At 45.6% G+C, this 21,614-nt stretch overlaps 1 protein-coding gene across 3 annotated transcripts in view; it reads right to left on the bottom strand.

The window, feature by feature from the left end:
• The window catches only part of LOC118177670 (lethal(3)malignant brain tumor-like protein 4), a 45,428-nt gene extending 24,248 nt beyond the window's left edge, over positions 1 to 21,180 (bottom strand). The window contains exons 1-8 of one of the 3 annotated variants that reach the window (XM_035345621.1): positions 21,052 to 21,180; positions 8,587 to 8,740; positions 5,726 to 5,834; positions 5,009 to 5,180; positions 3,521 to 3,578; positions 2,300 to 2,388; positions 928 to 1,032; positions 135 to 270 (exon numbers count right to left, since the gene is read on the bottom strand). In XM_035345621.1, coding sequence (XP_035201512.1) covers positions 135 to 270; positions 928 to 1,032; positions 2,300 to 2,388; positions 3,521 to 3,578; positions 5,009 to 5,180; positions 5,726 to 5,834; positions 8,587 to 8,740; positions 21,052 to 21,159 — 931 coding nt within the window. In that variant the 5' untranslated portion in view covers positions 21,160 to 21,180. Of the gene's footprint in view, positions 1 to 134; positions 271 to 927; positions 1,033 to 2,299; positions 2,389 to 3,520; positions 3,579 to 5,008; positions 5,181 to 5,725; positions 5,835 to 8,586; positions 8,741 to 12,019; positions 12,170 to 21,051 lie in introns of those variants that run through there. The other 2 variants (XM_035345619.1, XM_035345622.1) reach the window with 2 other exon arrangements.
• Positions 21,181 to 21,614: the final 434 nt, after the last annotated feature.

Below are 21,614 nucleotides of genomic sequence, written 5' to 3'. Positions count from 1 at the left end.
CACCTCTTCCCTTTAAGCCACTCAGATCGAGTTCGACAATGAAATCATACTAAAAATGAAACATGCATAGCCAGGACAACTAGCTCTTAGTAGAATTTATGGCTTCTTGCACGTCATTTTATTTTTTTCCATACCTTTAGGAGGGAGCAGCTTATGGCTTGTTTTTTCACACCAGCCGACAGGATGGATGTCTGAGGAATCAGCATTAACCCAGAAGTCATAGCACTCCGGATAACCATCAAAATGTAATCGCATTCTATACCCTTGTACCTATAAGCAGGGGAGCTCTGATTATCATACACATCATCATACAGAACCTAAAGAAAAATACTAACAAAATGTTTTTCCTGTACTTGGATTTATAGATAAAAGCGTAAGACCTGGTCTATTTCTCAAAAGCCTCGTTTTATTTTTGCTCGTTTACATCTCCCAGTTTCCGTGCTTTTCTTTCCTCACTTCAAGGAGCTGCCAACAAAACCGGTCAGTGTAACTTCAGTGGACTTGTTTTTGTCCCATACCCCATATATTCCTGTGCTGCGACATCCGGAGTGCAAATGCAGCAGGAGAGCACTTTTGTCTACCTCAGCTCGACACAGATTTCATAGAAAAGAAACACAGAATTTCCACTTGCTTATATTTACTAAGTCTTGTGGCCCAATTGTTCTTTTTCACATTCATTCATTGCATGGAATTGAAAGGTTTATTATTATTATGAAATACAGTTGCAAAAGCCTGACTACAAAATCCTACAAAAGTAGGATTTCATGGATTCTTAACCACATACCAATATTCCTTCAGTGTCACTTTGAAATCCTCCTAATCATTAATTAATTAAAATACAACTATTCCTATGCTCCTACTTTTTATTGAAAAAGTATCCTAAATGTAAATGGGATTTTTGGAATCAGAGATAGGAATAGCAACTACCTCAGCCACTGTAAGAACACAGAATCGAGATGGGTGTTCAGGGTCCAGCCCTTCCAATTTCATTCCAACTTTAAATCCATTTCGGCCTTGTGGGAATGATTGATACTGTGTGGGAGAGGAAAAAAAAGACAGAGAAATTTGTTTTTAATTTCTGAAGAGAAAATCTATTGCAGAGCATTCATCAGATATGCTTTGAATTTTCATCTCAGAGCAGAAAATTCTATCACTAAGTGATTGCTGCTTTAATAGACAGGCGCAGGTACAGAGATCAATAACGGCATGATCACCATATTTCAGGTTTACTTGTTATTCTAATTAATCTCTGAAAAACACTGAACCATGAGTCTGTTGCAATTAACTGCGAACAAATCTTTCAGCAGATGCAGAAATGAGCTCTATTCAAACACAAAAGAATCCCCTTCACAGCCCAGTGTAGGAGGGCTGGCAGAAACAAACAGCCAGGGAAGCTAAAATCATTCTGCCTGTGTCAGCAGGAGGTCAGCAGTCCAGACTTCCCCAGAAGGTAACTCCTCATCTTCAAATGGTGGAAGGCAGAAAGAATGTTTAATCTGGAGCCCATTTACACAGCCATTCCAGAAAACATTTGTGTTATTAATTTCTTTGCAATCTGAATCCAAATTAAGCCTCTGAAGCATATAGCAAAGGCTTAAGAAGAAATTTTAACTGCAATTGCAAATAGCTTATTGCATCTGTGGTAGTTAACTGCCTCTCCTTCTCATCTCACCCTGGACGGTGCAAACAGCTCTCTGCTTTGAAGAATTCACTTCAAGTTGAACTTTTAATTTGGGCTGCTGCACCAGAATGTAGAAGCAGCTTCCCCACATCGAAATTCATCTTCTCCTAACTTCAGTGCACCAGACTGTGGATGACCACAGCTTCCCTTCTAACAACTACTTCTCACTGAGGTAATCTCTGACACTCTCAGAGCCAGCCGACTTACAGTTTTCTACATAAGAAGGCTGGAAGGGGCGTTGTGCAGCCACAGATGAAACACAGGACATATGAAAGACATTAAACTGTTCCTCTATGACGTTGCTTAGAGTTTGCCTAACAGCCAATTTATTCTGAGCTACCCAAAGCAGACCGAAACAGTCATTGTTTATGTGTGAGTGGGATTCAATCCGTGGTTTTTACTGCGCTGGTTTTGGATGAGACTCACAGGGTAGATGTTTATTTCCACAGTGCTTCAGGGCTGGAAACAAACATGAGGTTTTAACTGTCTGCTTGCACCAAAATAGCTAATAAATGTAACCGCTGGTTTGAGGGTAGTCTCACATTCTACTTGCATTGAGTTAGAAATTCTGGGAGGCTGCCTGAGAAAAACAATGAAAGAGCTGAAAAAGCTGCCAACCTCTCTGAACAGTTTTAGGGGAGCAGCTGGCATCCGTTCCTCTTCTAAGTAGGAAACCCAGTTCCATACCTTCTTCTTTGCAGGAACAACTAATCAAAAACAAAAACAAAAATGAGTGTTTCTCCCAGACATCTCCCGTTTTTCCCTCTTTCCTCTTTCTCCTCCCATTTTCTGCAAGTCATTTTTACAGCACAGGAGCAGCTCCAGGCAGCGGCGCTGCTCTCTGATCAGGTGCAGAGTTACTTTTACAGCAAGTAAGGAGGCAGGTCTGAGCTGAGCTCAGCCAGTGCTGTTTTGCTGTACCCCAGAGGAGGCAGTGTTACCCAACTTTTGGGGAAAGATACAAATTCAAACGGTAGGAAAACCGTGCTCATTCCTCATTAACAAAAATTTATCGTATCGCAGGTCAAATGAATCGTGGCACCCGAATTGCTGGAAGCTACCCATGGAAAGCTGCCACGGCAAAGTTTCGACAAGATATAATAACTTAAAATAGTGGAAAATAATTCTTTCTGGTAATTCATAGAGAAATAAGGGGTTAGATATGAACTAAATGACAGCACAGAGGCATATAATTGCAGCTGAAATAAACCTAAAACAAAACAAACGAAAAGACCAAGTGAATTTTTGTTCAGTTCACAAGATTTTTTATATGTATAGATATATGAATATAAGTATTTATAACCTGCTAATACCACAGTGCATCTACTACAGAGGCAGCTACCAGTACATACATGATGCAGACAATTTGGCAGGTGCTTGGATTCATTCTAGCAGAACCATGGTCATAGACACAATAAATTATGTTTTAAATCTCCCCCCGGTTATGCTAACTCCTTTAAGGGATGCAACAAATTTAACCCAAAGTTTGCAATCAATCTCACGTTGCTTACAACTTATGTTCTATTTGTCATTTGCGGCTGCGAAGCTCTCCAAAGTCAATGGAAACAAAGATTCTTATCGGCTTCAGCGAGCTTTGGATCAGGCTGTCTCCTTCCAGATCCTCTGCGCTGTGCCCGACATGCAGGCACATCTAGCATATTCTCGCTAATACATTTCAGAAGACTGACTGTGGTAAGAGGGTTATGTACCTAATAAGCTATTCTGAATGTGAAATGAGCTCTACTGTCCTTTCTTCTTCTGTTTACTATTATTCACTTTATAATAGCTAGGAAAATAATCTATAAACATTAAAGAAAAGAGACTATGAGCTTAGCTCACCTTGTTTTATTGGTTTAGTGTTTCTGCGGCTTTTCATATTATTTGATTTATTCTTCTCCTAGACACAGATACGTTAAAAAAAAGTTTAGCAATTTTGTTGTTTCCTCCCTCTGATCATCTCACAATGCAGGTACAATAAGGATGTAACATGTAACTAACAGGAGTATTAGCTAGCATTATTTCCCTTTGAATAACCCTGCAAGAGCATTAGTAGGGTACGTTACATAAATAACTTTGATCCTGCAGTATCCCAAAATACTTTACAAATTAATATGCTACTGAAGTTCATTTAAACACGGCCACTGAAGAGCAGTACGGGCCCTAAACCTCCATTACAATGCACAGGATTTGCTTTCTGCAGTGCTGGATTTACTGCTCACGTAAGCAACCTTACTGTCATGTTCCATTTTCCTTCTCCTTTCAGAGGTTATGTCCGTCTATGCCAGGGAATGGATACAGGAAAAAAAATCACCTACGAAGCCCTGAAAGAAGCAGATGCTTCAAGGAACTATTGCCATAGATGAACACCCCAGAAAATGTCTCCCTGCATCACATTCCAAGCCAGATTGCCATTCACAGTTCTGTAAAGTTTTCAAGCTCATTAATTCACCCAGGGTTGTCATTTCTCGAAGCAAAACAAAAAGGGCAAAATGTGAAATGCAAAGCTGCCTGCCAAAGCACACCCTAGAAGAGAGAGTGGGGCAGTTTCAACTGAGGAAGAGAAGGGGAAGAGACTTCTGCGAGAACTTCTGCAAACATATCTACTAAAATCTCTCTGATGTGCATCACAGAGAAAAACTGAGCAATAAGATGAGTTAATCATCAGAAATTTCATGGTATCAGAAGTTTCAGCTTGCATTGCCACCCAGCACCTACCCCAGTGGCTCTCCATTAGAAAAAGAAGTGCAGTTCATGAACATAAATGTAACGGTTCAGGCCTGAGAATATGCACATGGCAGCAGAGTGCAGACTTTCACAAAGGACTCCTAAAAGGAGTAAGATGCTTAATGAAAATTAAGAGAAGATGAGATCAGGACTGAGGTACTTCTATTCGTATACCATTAATACACGTTTCTAGTGGTGTCGTGAATGTACACACAAGTGCATTATAAAAAACAATGAGACTCTGCTGTTTGACACCAATCTTCATCCTCACATACTATTTCTTGACTATAGTTAGGTGTAATATTCGGGGGGGTATTCTTATTATGAAACAAGCTCAGTGCGCAGGGCTATAGCTACATCTGTATTACATTACAGTCTGAAATCGACTGTGACTTCACACGAGCTATTCACCAATATGTCTCCTCAGATTTCAGAACAGATATTCCCATTCCTGATGTAAATCAGAATCAGACCCCGACCATTCTCATGGGTACAGAACAACATCCCTTGGCTCAGTTTTCCTTGCACAGTGAAATGCAAGCCACAGCCTTCTACATGCTCTTTACTGTTCTCTTTAAAGAAAATACATATGGCCTTATTTACCTCATCCTCATCTGCGTTTTCCTCATCATCCTCAGACTCCAGAAGCAGTCTTCTCTTCCTTCGGAGACGTTTGGCAGGTCTGACAACCTCATTCACCTGACAGCCAATGCTGACATTAGGATTTCTGCTATTTCCCCTGTTTCTGCAATCATCTGGAATGTCTTTGGCATCACTAAATGTTCAAAATTGAAAACAAAAACAAATTAGAAGTCCAGCAGTATTTCTGCAGTTTTCCCAGCGTCTCTGTGCCTGTTTGGCAGAATGAGGTTGCCTGGGCTGCAAACCTAAAGAAATGAAACTTGTTTGCATGATTTGCCATATATTTATCTTTTAAAATACTTGAAAGTACCTGAATAGCTATCGCTACCAAAGCAGCTCCAGAGGGTTTTTAATATTGCCTTTTCACAGCTCTGTGGAAAACAGAACATCATCCTTATCTACAGGAGAGGGAACTGAGGCATCAAGCACACAATGAGAATTTATGCAGGTTGAGAAATTAGGATTGATATCCAGAAAAAAGCTCTCCTCAGTTTGGCTTGAGAGCCTCAAGGGTAACAGGAAGGTCACCAGCAGAGCTTTGCAGGCGGCCCTGCTTCTGCCATGCCATGTTAACACTTGCTCTGAGGACTTCATTACTTTCACAGCAATGCTTCTCTCTACCACAAAGTTATCCCTAAGCAGTTTTAAACACAGAAGAAGAATCTGAGGTTTATTTACCTGTCCCTGTGCTGCTGAGAGCCTGTCTGAGTACAAAACTTTCCATTCTCAAAGCAATCCATTTGACCATAGGTTTGGAAAACAGAACACGGCAAGTTGTCTTTGGACACTGCAGAAGCAAAGAAAAAGAAAACTATTAAAGTAAAATGTTAGAACTTGGTACTTTTTAAACACCTTTCATGCAAGGAGTTCTGTCAAAGTCCTTTGCAAACTTTCAGAGAACCTCAGTACCCTATTGTGAGGGAAGTAATTATTATCTGTACACTGGCATACAGAAAGAGTGTACCACCTCATTAAAGAAGAACCACTTTTATCTGTAGTATTTTAATTTCAGAGAAGCTCTGCCCTCTGTAAAAGTATTAAAGAAGATATCATCTCAAGGCTACAGCCAGGACACAATTACAGATCCTTTTATATTTCTTTATTCCTAGTAACCCTCTAACTTGAAAAGCAAATGTCAGATGAGTCCACTTTGTTTGGATACTTTAAATACAGTTGGTTAAGTTTTAAAACTTCAGTCTTTATCTATACCTTGTACATAGAAAAAAATCTTTCATAGGCAGTCTTTAAAAATAGCATTATTGATGGGAAAATAGAAACAATTATTTCTGAATATATATCAATCTTTCTTCTGAATGAAAGCATGAAAATACAAGGAGCAACTCCAATAGATTGTTTACTTTCTACTAACGTTTGGCTTTTTCCTAATGCAATTTAATTTATGTTGAATATTTTAACAAAACATGGTTGCAGTAATCCCCATTACCAGGCATCTGCACTATCCCGATGCATATTTCGCTCAAGTTTTCTGATGTGCAATTTGTGCACGGGGCTCCTGTGCAAACGTCCTTCCTATTCTGCACTTTGGGGCGCCGTTTGTGTGCAGTGGTTTGATCAGTTAACTCCTGTATGCACCATTTAAGAGAAAAAAAAAAGCAAACAAGGCACCAGGCAATTGAAAACACCGAGATATGAGTCACTTTGCTTCTTGTTTAAAACCATTTTCATAGTCTCCTTACCAGTACTCGCACTCATTCTGTTGAGATGACTGAAATTTTTCATTTATATCTGATTGCTCCCTGCGGACTGATGGGGGATGTTGGATGGTCCTGGCTGGAGTTTGGCAGACAGACTGCCTACACAGAGCGAACACAAGCCTGCTCGTGTTACAACTTAAAGCTTCTCCCTGTGCCACTGGGGACCAATGATTCCAGGCAGGGAGAAGGCAAAAGAGGGAAAATGTGTAAGAGCAACAGAGCTTGAAGAGCTTTGCTCAAATAGAAGTCACGCTGATAGATGGAATGCACTTGGATTAAAAGGGTGTGAAAAATTCTTAGTGCTGAGGTGACCATGTAAGCACTGGTTCTTTGCCTGATGAATTGATGTTTCCGCAGCTCTCGCAGGTGAGAACTACCCACAATCAGCAGGAATGTAAGCGAATGCCTGTAAGCAAAAGTGAATCTGCAGAGCTTACAATGAATTCTGAGATGAGAAGAGCCAACGGGGAAGACAGGTACAAAGCCTTCCTACCAGAAAACAGAAATAGTTCCACCAAGATCCTGGGGAAAGCCAACTCGCAGATGCTTGTCCAGGCAAGCAACAAGAGGAGAGATTGTTCTCTTCCCAGAAAAGAAATTCCCTCTGTGGGTGTGTACGATTTCAGGGATGCAGCCCTGCCTTGACCAGCGATCCAGCACTGGATCACTTGGGCACATTCACAAATAGCTCTACTGAAACACTTGATTAAAGGAAACAAGTGATTTACCAAGTGAGGATGCCCAGCTGAACCAAGTGGGCTGGGATGAAAAAGCTCAGAGGCTAACAGAAGTAAATCTGCTTCCAAATACCGGTTTCTGGAGAAACAGGGTAAAGAGAGGTCTGCAAAGAACTGAGATATTTCTTGTCCACTATATTGATGCGCAAGTCTAGTAACATGCTTACATTACCCTGTTAAAACTCAATTTCCCCTACTTTGGATTGCAGCAGCCTTGGAAATGACAAAACTCATGGCTAACAATGCATCTATTGGCACGAGACAGGTTACAGGTGACTCTCAAGGGTGGTCTCGCCAAACCGGGGATTCATTCTGGCCCACCAATGCCAGGTTGGCACAGTGCTGTGCCACCCGCTCATGCCCCACATGCATGAGAAGGAATCTCACTGGAAGCTCCCGTCACCCCCAAGAGCAGTCAGCTAAGGCACATCTGTTTAGCACATCTAGTCAGCCAGAGCACCTCAGCTACACCCATCTTTAGCACAGCCCTGGGCACTTCTGGCCTGAGGCACCCAGCAATGTCCCAGGCAATTCCCAAGCGTGGTTCAGGACTCAGCACGGAGCTGAAAGTCTTCCCAGTGGGTGCAACCCCTCCACTTTGGAGGCTGAGTGTTTAATGGTACATAACACCCGGCCATTCTGATCCCAAAGCCCCAGAACAGGCACAGTTCAGTTTAACACAGATGCAGACCCAACCGCTGCACCCCTGTTAAGGCTGTCACTGCTGATCCACTACCCTGGAAGGAACGGGCTCTGACATCCCAGTATCACCAGTTAAGCAGACCCCAGGGTTTAAGTTAAAACTCCGTGTGAGCAAGATGTTTGACTACAGTGGCAAACCCAGCCCGGATCGTTTATATAACCACACTTACCTTCCACAAAGGAGCGCCCAACGCGTGAGCCCGGTACTGTTATGACTCTGCAGTAATTACATTCACTCTAAATACCTCTAAAATATTTGAAACAGGCAGTGACTCACTTCACACGCTGCGTCAGGGAGCACGGCGCTACTGAAATGCCCCTTTCAGTCCTGTTTCTAGAAGCTTTTCCAGAAACCACATATTGTGTCCCACAGCAAAAGGCTCACCTTCCAAATCAGTGCTAGAGGCAGCGGGAGCGTTGACAGCAGCAGGAGCAAAGCTGGTTGGGCTGGCATTTATTGCTGAGGCTGAAAGAGTTTTTATGGCTTCTGCTTCTACTTCAGTAATGATTTCTAGCATTCCAAACTCATTTAAACGGAACTGCAGGTAACAGAAGAAAGCAGGCAAATAAGCAGTAGTAAATGGGCTAGAAAAGGGGACAGGAAGGAACAGGGTTCCCTGAGAAGCAACTAGGTATGGGACAAAAAGAAATGGCTGTACGTACATAGAAAAGTAATAAAAATAGCTAACAATAAATATCTGAAACACAAAACCCTTCCTCAAAATGCCAGCAGTGGGCCCCCGAGACCCCAACGGTGCATTTCGCCGTCAGAGGAAGTTAATTCTACCTGCTTTGATGTGTTCCCCTTATAAATCCCAGACCTCTGACAAACGCACCAGAATAAATACCTGCAGAAAACCAGCTCAACCCCAAACCTTTGTTCTGATGGGTCAAGTGCATCCAGCAAAGCACAATTACTTTTATTGCAATTATCAGAAACTGCAACCTCCCTAAAATCCCGGTGCAAGCAGCAATCACCCAGCTGCTGAAGGAAAGGCCATGCTGCAGCGGAGAACGGTGCAGTGCGTGCTCCCAGCTGGTGCTGGCCGAGCTTCACAGACCTCAGAGCACAGCTGGGACTGCACCAACACAGCACACACCTGGACAAACCTGAACAAACCACCGCTGAACAGCCCAGAAACACACCTAACGCCCTGCATGTGCGCCGTCTGCCCTACTGCAGGCCAAGAGGAAACGGAGATGCAGAAGAAGAAAACCCCTGCAGACACGCAGGGAAGTGCTCAAACCATGGGGTAGCCTGGAAAAAAAATGGTACGCGTCTGACTTCAGAGATTCTATCATTTAAGCTTAAAAAATGTCTTGGGCTAGGAACACACTTCATGGATCCAGATAAAATTAGCAGTGTGCCAAATAGCGTCAATGTGCATCTTTTATTAGTCCCCATCTGCAAAGGCAATCAAACACACACACACAAAAAGACTAATCTGAAGATTAGTCACTCCTTGATCTTCTCTACTGTCTGCAACACAGAGCTGTTGAACTCCACAAGAGAGGCAAATACAGGGTGGGTTGCATTTGCAAGCTCTGTTCCAAAGCCTTTATTCACAGCAGTTTATTAGCTTGAGATCTTTTCTCAGCCATCCGTTCTTCACTCAGACCTGGCAGACCCAGGTTAAAAGCTTGTGCTTCACCTCTGAAGCACGGCTCCTCGTTGCATTGAGAAGCGCCGTTCTTCCTCTACTGCTGCACGCTTCCTGGTCTCCAAATCCTGCCTCCAGCCCCCTATCAAAGCCTCAGCCTGAAAGTTCTTCCCCCTCCCTCCTCTTTTTGATCTGAAGCCTGTATTTGTTAAGGATTCAGAGATGCTGGACCTGCTTCTAAAAGCTCGCTTCTTCCTCTGCAGCCCCTAAGACGTGGAGCACCTTTTTTATTTCACCGAGACGAGAAACAGCCCACTGCAAAGAATCATTTAAGTGGGCGTCTGTGTTTCCTGGAGACTGGCTGGTGTAAGAGAAGCAACCTCTTGCTTTTCCCCAATGCCTGAGGAGCAGCAGCCCAAGGGTGCAGGATCTCAGCGGTTCCTTGCCATCGCTGCTGAGGACAGCTCAGCACCGTGAGCACAAGGTCAGCGGCAGGAGCACCGCCAGAGCTCTACGTGCCATTAAGCAGCAGAGCTGCTGTGGAGCCCACCTCCAGTTTTCATTCCCTGACTCTTCACGGCAATATCCTTCATCCTGACGTTCTGGAAATGTGCAAGTGTTTCTATCAGGACTGCTGCTTCTTTTACATATAGAAAGGAGTTCAACCGAGCACATTTGTTAACACGAAATTCACACAAACTCTCCCAAAATAATCTGTCCTTGCTGAGAACTTTCGAAAAGGGAATTCAGGGAAAATGTATTTAATTGTGCATGCAAGAACTGGAATACAGCAGGAAGAAGAGAGAGGCAGGAAAAAAATCTACTGCAAAAGGAAAAAAAAAAAAAAAAAAGTTTGGCTTTTTTTTGCGGAAGAAAAAGTGTTTGGCATCTTAAGAATGAAGCAGCTTCCTGTGCAGCCAGTTATCAGGCTCCAGCTAACACTGCTACCACGCTCAGCCGCTGTGGGATCTGTGCTCTCATAGTTTATCATCTAATATAAAATAATACAGCATTATTTGTTTTCTTCCAGTAGGTACGGTGGTGCTTTGCTGGTTCTCTACTATTACAGGGACCCAAAATAAGTGAAGCTGTGTCTGCAAATGAGCGTTACTGCTGGTTAAGAGAAAACCCATGGCAATACGCTGCTCAGCTTTTTAAGCAGCAGAAGTGTAACGACTGAATAAACACAGCAGAGAAGTTAGGGCACTGCAACATGATCATCCAGAGGGCCTCCTAGAGAGCCAGGGGACCCCACTCCATGCCTGTTTGGTGGGAGAGCAAAGCACGGATCTCAAAATACTCCAAGCATACGGGTTCACCCATGTCCTCTCAATATCTGTAGGCAGAAGCATTTTCCTCGCAGACTAAGCGAGGTCGGGCAGCCCATGTAGACTTTTCTGCACAACCGGGAGAGGGGAGAAAGGGGGAGACGGTCAGCATTTTTCGGAGGTGGAGGACCTGATTCTGAATGCCTGATGTGATACCAACAATACGATTTTTTTTGAGCTCTCAAGTCCCTTCAGCTCCAATTTATTTCACTCGAGATTGATTTTTTTCCCAGATTCACAACTCGCCGCCTTGAGGCCAATTTTATGTATTCATTCCCAACCATCAGAAGTGCAATCAAACTGAAATAACAGCTGCAGGTAATTTGGGAAACAGGCAACTGACACTCACCTCCTCCCCCCTCTACCAGAGCACACCTCGTTTGTGACCATCAGATCTTGGTTCTGATTTACATGAGAACTGTACTGGAGACATTACCACGAGTATGTCAGGTACAGACAGCTGCCAAAAGCTGCAAAAAATAACCACTGGCGTGAAAGGAACCCAAGGGCCCAACCCCACGGGTTCACTCATGACCAAGTGTCTCTCATGCTGGGCTGAGCTTAACGGGGTTTCTTGCCCAAATACGTTGTATGGACGTGACTGAGAAGTAGGAAGATCAGGCCCGTCATGTCTAACAGCAGAAAACAAATCTTTAAAACACTTCCTACCTTTAGAAATCAATCAAGAAATTAGAAGGGGAAAGGAAACATCACCAGGCTTTCAGAAACATCCCTAACTTCCAGCACCTGCTTGGTAATGCCAACCCATCTGTTTAAAACGTGTTTCCTCTGCACAACTCTTATTTGCAAACTAGAGAATATATTGTAAATTTTTTGCGGGGCCAAAGGCATGGTGGCCGCTCATTTATTGTGTTCCTTGGTTTCTTACTTGTATGTTGCTACCAGGCAAGGTACCAATGCCGTCTTTCCAGTCTAAGGCACTCAGTACATCGTAGTCTGCTGGCGGGATGGTGACGATGCTCTCCGAGACATTCTGTTCCATCTCTCTGCTTAGTCTTTGGGATCTTTACTTAATTTTAAGAAAGAAAACTAGGGTTTGAAAACAAAACAAAACAAAACAAAAAAAAAGAGGCACAGAATAAATCCTGGGTTCTCTGGATTCAGTGGGAGTTTTGGTCTGGGTACTAGCAGTACCAGGATTTTAAATGACAGAATCACAAATATACAGCAGCATGCACAAACTCACATCCCATATCCACTGTGACCAATCTGTACAAGTCGTGCAGTAGCAGCATCTGTCGCCAGGTTCCTCTGCACTGCTGCAATGCTTAGGCTCTACACCAGGAATCCTGTAAAGCTCTTAAAATGCTTCTGGAGCACACGCTGCCCTCGTCTCCCAGCGAATGAACTAAGGGGCTCTGTTAGAAGAGCTGATTAGAAGCCATACAACTACCTGGGCCCCCCAGTTCCCAAATATTCAACGATTATTGAGGTAGGCACTAAACAAACCCTGACCATAAATTAACTGTTACTGCCCTTTAAATGTAACCTGAATATTTTCAATCTGCGAACATCACCGCTTGCCCACGAAGAAAAGATTCACAGCCTCCCCTTGAACTGGCAGCGCTGCTGGATTTTAGGGGTGTGAGCTCCTGGATTTCAGGGGTGTGAGCTCCCAGACTTCAGCAGCATGAGCAGACCCGTTCGGCTCCCCAGAGCAGAGCCCAAGTGCCAGGTCTAACTGCATGCCTGCCAAAATGGGTCAGAACTGCCCGAGTGGGGATCTCTGCTCTGACTTTTGAATTCCCGAGGTTGACAAGGTTGCTCTGAGCTCTTAACCCGGCACTAAAAGCAGGCATCACCCCAGAACAATTTGCTCGATCTGCCTTTGGCAGACTGTTTCTCCCCGTGAGTACTGACAAGAGCTTTCCAGTGACAAGGCTGGGGCAGGTTTTAACCACCGGGTGCTTAAATTTGGGCAGGCCAACTCCGCTCCTGACCTGAAGCCTTCCCACGTGCTAGACCATCTATCCGCAGGCTGGGAGTGCAGGTTTATTCCAGCCAAAGGCAAAACCACAGACCTGATGCAGGGGAACTGACGACGTCTGAGCATTCCTGCGGCTCCAGTTCAAGCACACCAGCTCTCTGTGATGGTCTTACCGAGGTCAAAAGCAGGATACATGTACGTGGACTGCACTCCCAGGTATCTCGGGGGTATCACAGTCTAATCCCTGCAGGATTGGCTTCTTTTTTTCTTTCTCCCCCAGGTGTAAAAATCCAGCTACTTACAGTCCTGCGGAAGCGTGAAGCTTAGCAGCACGTAGCCCAGCGGGATCGGGCCAGGAGGGTGCAAGTGGGAAGCGGCAGAGCCGTGGGCGCCTCCTCAGCTTCCAACAGCCTCAACCGACCTGTGGAACCTGGTGATGCCCCCGGTTCCCCCGGCTACGTGCACCAAACCCAACCGCCCCCCAGCTCCATGGAGATTCCCCCCTCCACTTAAATTCTGCTCCGGTGCCCTGGTATCGAGCGACTGCAGCCGAAGGTTCAGCGTACGTTAATATTTGATGTAGCCTTGTACATCTATAAACACTCGTTTGTAGCCCACGCTTTGATGCCGGTTCCAACAAGGACAAAAACATCGCTTTTTAGATGTTATTCCTTGCATTCAGGCTCTAAAAATAAAGAAGCTGCAACACCAGGACTATTTAGGGAGCTCCCTCGGGGACGAGGGGTTTGGAAAGGAATCGGACAGAACCTGAGCAGAGGTAATTAAGCTGCAGGATTTATTTAAAGTTGGACCAGGAGAACTGTCAAGAAGTGTAACAAACCAAACTATCTTGTACTACCCGGAGAAGACCCCATATGACAATGGGCCTTTTTCATCTCTTGTGTTTTATAAATCTATTAAAAGCCCTAGAAAAATGTAATGAAGAAATTACTGTTCTTATAATGCTCCCTACCAGTACAATCTACAGTAAAACCAAGATAGCCCAATAAAAGGAAGCAAACTGTGCAATTAAAGACAGCAGAATCTAACTTGAAACATTTTGAAGAGCCATGAAGAGCACAAATGCTCCCCATTTGTCCCGATTTGCGTGACTGCTTTTCATCCTCAACATGAGACGACTCAGAAACAATGCAAAGGGAGATACGGAAGAACTGCGATGAGTCATTCAGTCCCAAGGTGGAGATTCAGATTTATTAAATGATAAACGACCAGCGAGCTGGCAGAGATAATAGTTCATAATTAATATGCTACCACCCAGACCTCTGTGCTTTATCTTTAGATAGGGAACCCATAGGAAGAGGAAGTCAGAAATATTCGTTTCTGCCACTGAGCCAGACTGCAGCCTTGGGAAACTGCTCCATCATTCCTGTAGAAAACCAGCTTTGGCTTTTAACATCCGTCTTGCCTTAGTATGGAAAAAAAAAAAAAGAGGAAGAAAGAAAAAAGGCACAAGTTCATACAAACAAATAGAAGCGGGAGGGCTAAATGGGTGGACTGGGGTTCGTTACCCTTCCCTGTACACCATCAGACCTAACGGGAAGAGAAACGTTTCGGCAGAAATTCCATTTCACACGCTGCCAGCTTGACTGCCAACAACATGAGGATTTCAGGGTCTTTGTATAAGGGTAAAATGTGAGAAACACAGCGGGGTAATAAAACAAAGGCTGTAAATCAAGTTACAATCTTAAGTTCGCAGCCCTTCTGGCTGAGCCTCGGTATACCAGCAGGCAAAATTCCATTCGAGAAGCAGCTGGCATCAAGGAAACCATTTGATATTGTGCTGCTCTGGGAATAATCCACTTACAAATCATCCTTCTTTCCCGAAACAGAACGGGAAGCCTAGCAAAGCCGGGCGTTTCAGTCAGTGCAATGTATATGCACTCAAGCAAGCTGGGATTCGGAGCTCTGCGTATCCCCAGCTTCCTGTAAGATTTGGTAGTACCTACCACCCAATATATTACCTCTGCCATTCATTCTTATGACGTTAGTGGAATTTAAACAGGGGAAAAAAAAATTAATGACTTCTCGCAGGGCACAACTAATCCGGTCTCGGGAGCTGCTTTGAGAACTTACCAGTTCAGACAAAAATTGTTTGCCTGTCCTCTGCTATGCCGATGACTGATGATCTTTTACTTACCCATCAAAAAATATTACTCACCTCAGGCAAGTAATATTTTGCAAGGCTGAACTAAAACCATTACCAGAAGCCCAGCCTCACCTCCAGGAACCTCATCAGCCCAGCCAGGGATTGAAATGAACTTTCCGAGCCTGCAATGGAACCACACGACCACATTTCAAAAGAAAGTGTTTGTAGCCACCAGCAAGCATTTAATGGCACGAGTAAGACACAGCTGCTTTTGCTATCTGCTGTGTCAATGAAGGGAAAAAAATGGGCTTACAGCACAGGTATGAATCGAGGAGACACAAGCAGGTCGTGTTTTAGCTCTGCCACAGGACCACTACGACAAACTAGTTTGGTTTTAGGGAGTTTGTGGCGTTCATTTGTACAACGCAGACACTGCAAGGTCACTGGAAACACGCATTAATGTATGGATTATGCCTACCTGCTATTGTGCTGGGAGCCTAACAAACAGGCAGCGGGGCCGTACGACTTTAATCAATTTATAAGATCAGTCAGCAATATTGTGAGTTCCCTCTAAACCTGGCGGCTGAGCTATTAAGCCCAGATCAGCATCGCAGCTCATAAGCTGCTATCTCTTGTTTCTTGACACAGTCGTGTCAAATTGAGACAACAAAAAAAAGCAATACGCGCACACACTTAGTTCAGCTGACCCAAGAAAGCAGCCGCACAGGCTGCTGGCGGCACGAACACCCGTTCTGCAAGGAACCTCTCCTGTTCCTTGCACAAACCCACCCTTCTTCTCCCCAGCTCCTCGCGCTCGTGAAAAATGGGGGTTCTGGGGAAGGAACTGGGCTCCGAGGAAGCACTGGAACGCCTTCATCACCGTGCTCCACGTGGAGGCCGAGAGAAGGCTGTGCCACTGGTCCTGGCCTCTCTACCAGAGAGCCACTTGTAACCCCACAATACAACTGCTTGTAACCCCACAATACAACCACTCGTAACCCCACAATACAACCACTCGTAACCCCACAAAACACGCACCCAGTACCGAATTGCAGTGCCACACAGAAGACAGACCCCACCACTACTGCCACGTTCACAACCCCTGGAACAGTGACCTCAAATATTCCCAGTAAGATACTCCACGTTTTGCCATTTCAAAACCCGTGCTCATTTCTACAGCGCCAGGTGCAAGGTATAAACACCTTCCATCACTCTTGATCAGAATTATTTTCCCTCGGAACGTAATGGCCTGTAAGGAAGCTTTAAGATCTGCGATTCAAGAGAAAGTCAATTTTGTGGCAACATAAAAATTGTAGCGCTGGGGGAAAAAAAAGTGGTTCTTCTAATGGAAAACTTCATTCAGCCACCGCTTAAACGTTTAACTAAGACACAAAGAATTAATTTCGCAATAAAACATGCTCTTAAATGGGATGTAGTTAATGAAAACAAGAGGAGCATGCCATTACCCGTAACATCTTGTTGTCCTCCAACGTGTTGAGATCTCCGGTTGCGTGTTGGCTGTAGGCTTCCAAACAGGAATTTTAAAGGGATGTCAAAGCTCTGCACTAATTGTTTGATTTGCTTCTGTTCTGAAGCTACGTTGTTACATCGTGCATTCATCTTATGCTTTTTTGGGGGAAAAATTAAGGTTGATTATCTCAACCCCGAGTGGCTGGCGTTAAGGCGACGAGTATTAATCGCCAGAACTCCCCATACCTACAGCAAAACAGTTTTTAATGCGTCATACTGACATCAACAACAACTGTTCCCTGTTGAGTAATGCATGCTTAGGTCAAGTGTTTCAAAAGGAAAAAAAAAAAAAAGCGTCCAGAACTGACAAAGCAACCTTCAGAGTACAAATACGCGTAGGCTTGCTGTTCAGACCCATTTGATGCTGAAGTCAATGGGAGCAACGAGCCAGAGTGCCCATATTCCGTGTACATAACTGGGCCACAAAAACTGCAAACCTGATTTTTTTTTTTTCCTCTGGTATTTGTTTTCTAAATAGCTTGGTTTAGTATGCAGTCAAATTGTTATTTTTAGATTTAACATTACTAGAGAATGAAGGAAGTAAAGTACAATCTGGCAGAGATGGCCACACAAAAATACCCAAACCTCTTTCAGTGAGCTGTATGTACAGGGGAAAAAAGAACCAGAACAACAGTTAAGCATCACATGCCTTCTTTGTGTTGAACACAATGCAGAACTGCAAAAATATCGTTGGAGCAAAAATATTGCTGGAGCAAAGGCTAAGTCAAAAAGGAACCTTGCTAGAAAACCACCTGAATCTGAAAATCCAAGTGTTTAGTCAGGGAACTAATTAAACAAAAACCTAAACAAGTATTTTTTCAAATAAAAAACAAAACAAAAAAACACCTTGCAAACGTATCTTCCATTCCTCCTTTTCCATCAGAAGTTTCAGAAGGAATAAATGGGTAGCTATCACAACCACAAAAGGTAAGCAGAAGAAGAAAGCTCGCAAATTTCATTAGCAATGTTGCTGTATTTTAAGCACATTGTTGGCTAAATAACACATTAAATGCAAGTGAATGACAACCAAAAGAACAGGCAAGGGCCTCTGCCTTTTTTTTTTGAAGGCAAAAAAAGGGAAAGCAAACCCACCACCTTCACTGGACTGCCCTATTTCCTATGCATTTCATTTATGTGAAAACTTCTTATGTGTACCAGTCCTATGCTACCACCTCATTTGCAAAGCTGCATTGTGCCGACCTTAAATACATCCTCCGCAGGAGGGGACGTATTTCCAGCACCCGGGAGCTGAGGCTCCTGCCCGCTGCTGTTCCACCGGCCCCAGGGACGGCCTTGGAGCGCAGCACGGGGAGCAGAGGAGCTCCTACGGCAAGGGAATTCAGCACTGCCAGGGAGGAGAAGGCTGAAACACCCAGAGCTCGCCCCCTAAATTCACTGCAGGGCAAAAGAAAGGGACACGCAAAGACATGGAGCAGCAGGACGGGCTGTCACGTACTATTTGAGAGCCCACTCTGATGCAGGCTGGAAGCCAGACACAGCTCTGCAAGCCTTCCGAAACTCCTATCTCCACGCAGCACCCACCAGCAGCGCTGGTTTCCTGCCTGCCACACAAGCAAGAGTATTTTGTTTAGTTTAAAAGCTACGGCTATCAAAACAGACCCTGTGTGTTTCATGAATGAAGCTTTGACCTGTTTGCTTAGATTTTGATTTGCCATGCCTTTATCCCATCATTTAGCTTGATTCAATCAGAAAATTTTAAAAAACCAAAACACCCTCACTCAAGATAAGCCAAAAGGTGATAAACCTAAAAATCAAATCCCTATCCCAAGGAGGGAAAGTACTTTGCCTATAAGCTGAGCCATCCCCTTGAAAGTTCTCTGCCAAATTTATAAGTTAAACTAAACTTTAAAGACAAATCCATCATGACAGAAGCTCAGCTGCCACCTCTGCAGTGACGGATGCGTGGATCTAACCCTAGACGGGCCACGGCAGATCTCTGTGACTGGGATGTTCTGCTCAAAACCACGCCAACATTGGAGCGTACCCGTCTGCCCATCGAGATGTTTCCAGCACCTTTCTGTAACAAAAGAGCAGCACGTCTGCACGCACACTTCACCTGCTGAGCACAGTCAGCACTACTAATTAGGAAGGACGGGGTTTGCTGGGATCCCTGGTCGCTGCGGCTGCTAATTGATTCCAAGTGCCGAGCTGTCGGCTGCCAGCGTTCATTACCAAGCAAACAGTTGGTCATTTTTCATCCCGGTCTCTGATCCAATTCCTCTACCCCCTGTGCTACCCTCTTCCCTCTTGCATCGGCTCCCAGCATCAGGCCTGCTGCAGCTCTCACCTCTCAAAAAATACCAGGGCTCATATGGAAAAGAACAAGGGGTTACTCTGAGGTTGTGCCCTCAAATTCATACCCCCACAATACAACATCATCATCGTACCTGGAAGCGTTCAGACTAAAAGCTCTGCAGGATGATAGAAGAGAGGTAAGGGAGAGCTGCACCTTCTCCTACAGGTGAAACAGCAAAATTTCAGCATGACCATTATAAACCAAAACTGCAGATGCTTTTTAAAATAAATTCTAAGTGCTACTTTACATATAATCAGTCTAAAGACGAATGGTCCTGCCACTTCCTTAAAATTCCAGCAAATAAAGAATTGGTGGTAAAATGTACAGATAATCAGGGCCCAACACGCAGCACGCTTGAGGCAAAGAAAACACATCCTCAGGTCAGGGGAAGTCACTCGCTCAGGAACTGTCTGCAGAATACACGTGTTCGTAACCACTCATCGTGCCGCAGCTGACCTATTATGGCAATAAAAACAACGAAGGCAAGACAAATTAACTCCGGCCAAGAGAAGTGGAACTGGTGCTGTGCCACCTGTCCGTTGGTTGCACCGAGCCGCACTGGGCAGCGCACATCCAGGCTCCGGTTCCGTCTCCGTACTCATGATGAGTTACAATTTATCGGACACACGTCCAGCCTTAATGGCATTACCTGCAGAGTTGAGGCGCGATCAGTTTCAGGCCAAAAGTAGAGCACAGAGGACAACAACGTCCCCTGTTATAATTGCACCTGTAATTACTTTGTAAGACTCCAATCCAGCAAATCACCCTGGGGACTCGTACTAATTATTATCCCGTATCTTACAACGCCAGGTTGAAACTTTAAATGAGGAAAAGACTGTCCCGACCCTGAAAAACGTGCAGGCTAACTAGATGGGGCAAGGAAGAGCCCGGTAAGCGCCCGCTGTCAGACGAGTTTCCAGCACCAGGCACCGGTCTCCTCTCCATTACGTTTCTGTCTTATTAGGCAATTTCGGCACTAAACATCAGAGCTCTTTATCCCTTAATCCCAACTACAGACAAATGTGTGTAAGGTTGTGTTATTATTTTTTTTCAACTCATCTAGGCAGTATTTGAATGAAGTACAGGAAATGTTTTCGTATTAAATAGATTAATCTAATCCAATTCCTTGCAGCGCTGAGTGTCAATAAAACTGTCCTAATCCCATTCTTCTGCACATCAAACATCATTCAGATCGTCCCACGCTGATCTCTGTGTGGAACACTGATCAATATTTTTGAAGTTTTAAATGTATCCCTGTATTTATCTGGCAGTGGCCTTCCCTCTGTTCATAAAACCTTGATATCATTAGTTCTAGCCTTTTCTTCTGGAGAATTTACTTTAGGAAAGCTTGACGGCATTATTTCCTCGTGTTAAATCTCAATTTCCAAACTTAAATCTTGGCTCAGGCAACCTCTGTTATTCCCCTGTCTTTTACCATTTTGTTGCGTTTTGGGGTTTGCTCACTCTGACCCCAGCCCCGCTCTCCTCAACCCCTCCACCAGCAGCGGTCCGCAGGCCACAGGACAAGAAAACCACAAAATGCAAATATTTAGGAAAACTTCGCCCTGCGACCACCACAAAGTTGGCTTCCCCACAGGCTGCGGGCGCTGGTGACAGTGGTAACGCGACGCCCCGTGAGCGGAGCGCGGCCCCCTCAGCCCCGCCGTGCTTCGGGGGCTCGCTGAGGGACCGGGGAGGGGGGCAACCAACAACCCCCCCAGCCCCCGGTGCTTAAAACCCCCGGCAGGGCGCGGCTTTGGGTCCGGACGCGGATCCCGGAGCCCTCAGCGGAGAAGCCCCGCAGCCCTCCGGGGCTCCATGTGGCGCCGAGCAGCCGAGGGGCCGAGCCCGGCCATTCCCCTCCCTCAGGGGCACCGCGGAGCTCAGCCCGGCCCGGGCGCGTCCCCCGCCGCCGGAGGCGCCATTTCCCGCAGCCCCTTTTCCCCCCCCCGCCCGAGCCCCCTCAGCCCCGCCGCAAGATGGCGGCCCCGCCGCCCGCCGCCCCCCACCGCCACTCACCGGCGGCCCGGCGCGGCCCGGCCCGGCCCGGCCTCCCCGGCCCTCGCCGCGCTTTTCTTTGCGCCTCAACTCCGGCAACAAGCGGCTCCCGCGGCCCGCTGCGCGCATGCGCCCACTGACCGGCCCCGGCCCCTGCTCCGGCTCCGGCCCCGGCTCCGCTGAGGGCAGGGAGGGGCCGGGGCGGTGTCGGGGGCGGGACGGGGGCGCTGGGGGGACTGGGAGCACTGGGGACACTGGGAGATACAAGGAGCACTGGGGGGGACTGACAGACACTGGGAGTAATGGGTACACTGGGAGCACTGGGGGACAGTGGCAGCAATGGGGACACTAGGGACACTGGGGACATGGAATACTGGGGGCACTGGGGGATGCTGGGGGCACTAGGAATACAGAGGGACACTGGGCACTGGAATACGCTAGGGGCACTGGGGACACTGGGAGCACTGGAGGACGCTGGGAGATGCCAGGGCACTGAGGGTTATAGAGGTGCTGAGAGCACTGTGGGCACTGAAGCACTGGGGACACTGGGAGCACTGGGGGTTATCGGGGTGCCGGGGACACTG

The sequence above is a fragment of the Oxyura jamaicensis genome, chromosome 23 (assembly GCF_011077185.1).
Source record: "Oxyura jamaicensis isolate SHBP4307 breed ruddy duck chromosome 23, BPBGC_Ojam_1.0, whole genome shotgun sequence".
NCBI classification, from domain to species: Eukaryota; Metazoa; Chordata; class Aves; order Anseriformes; family Anatidae; genus Oxyura; species Oxyura jamaicensis.
Note: the sequence above shows the minus strand (reverse complement) of the source record. Positions and strands in the feature narration are given on the sequence as shown.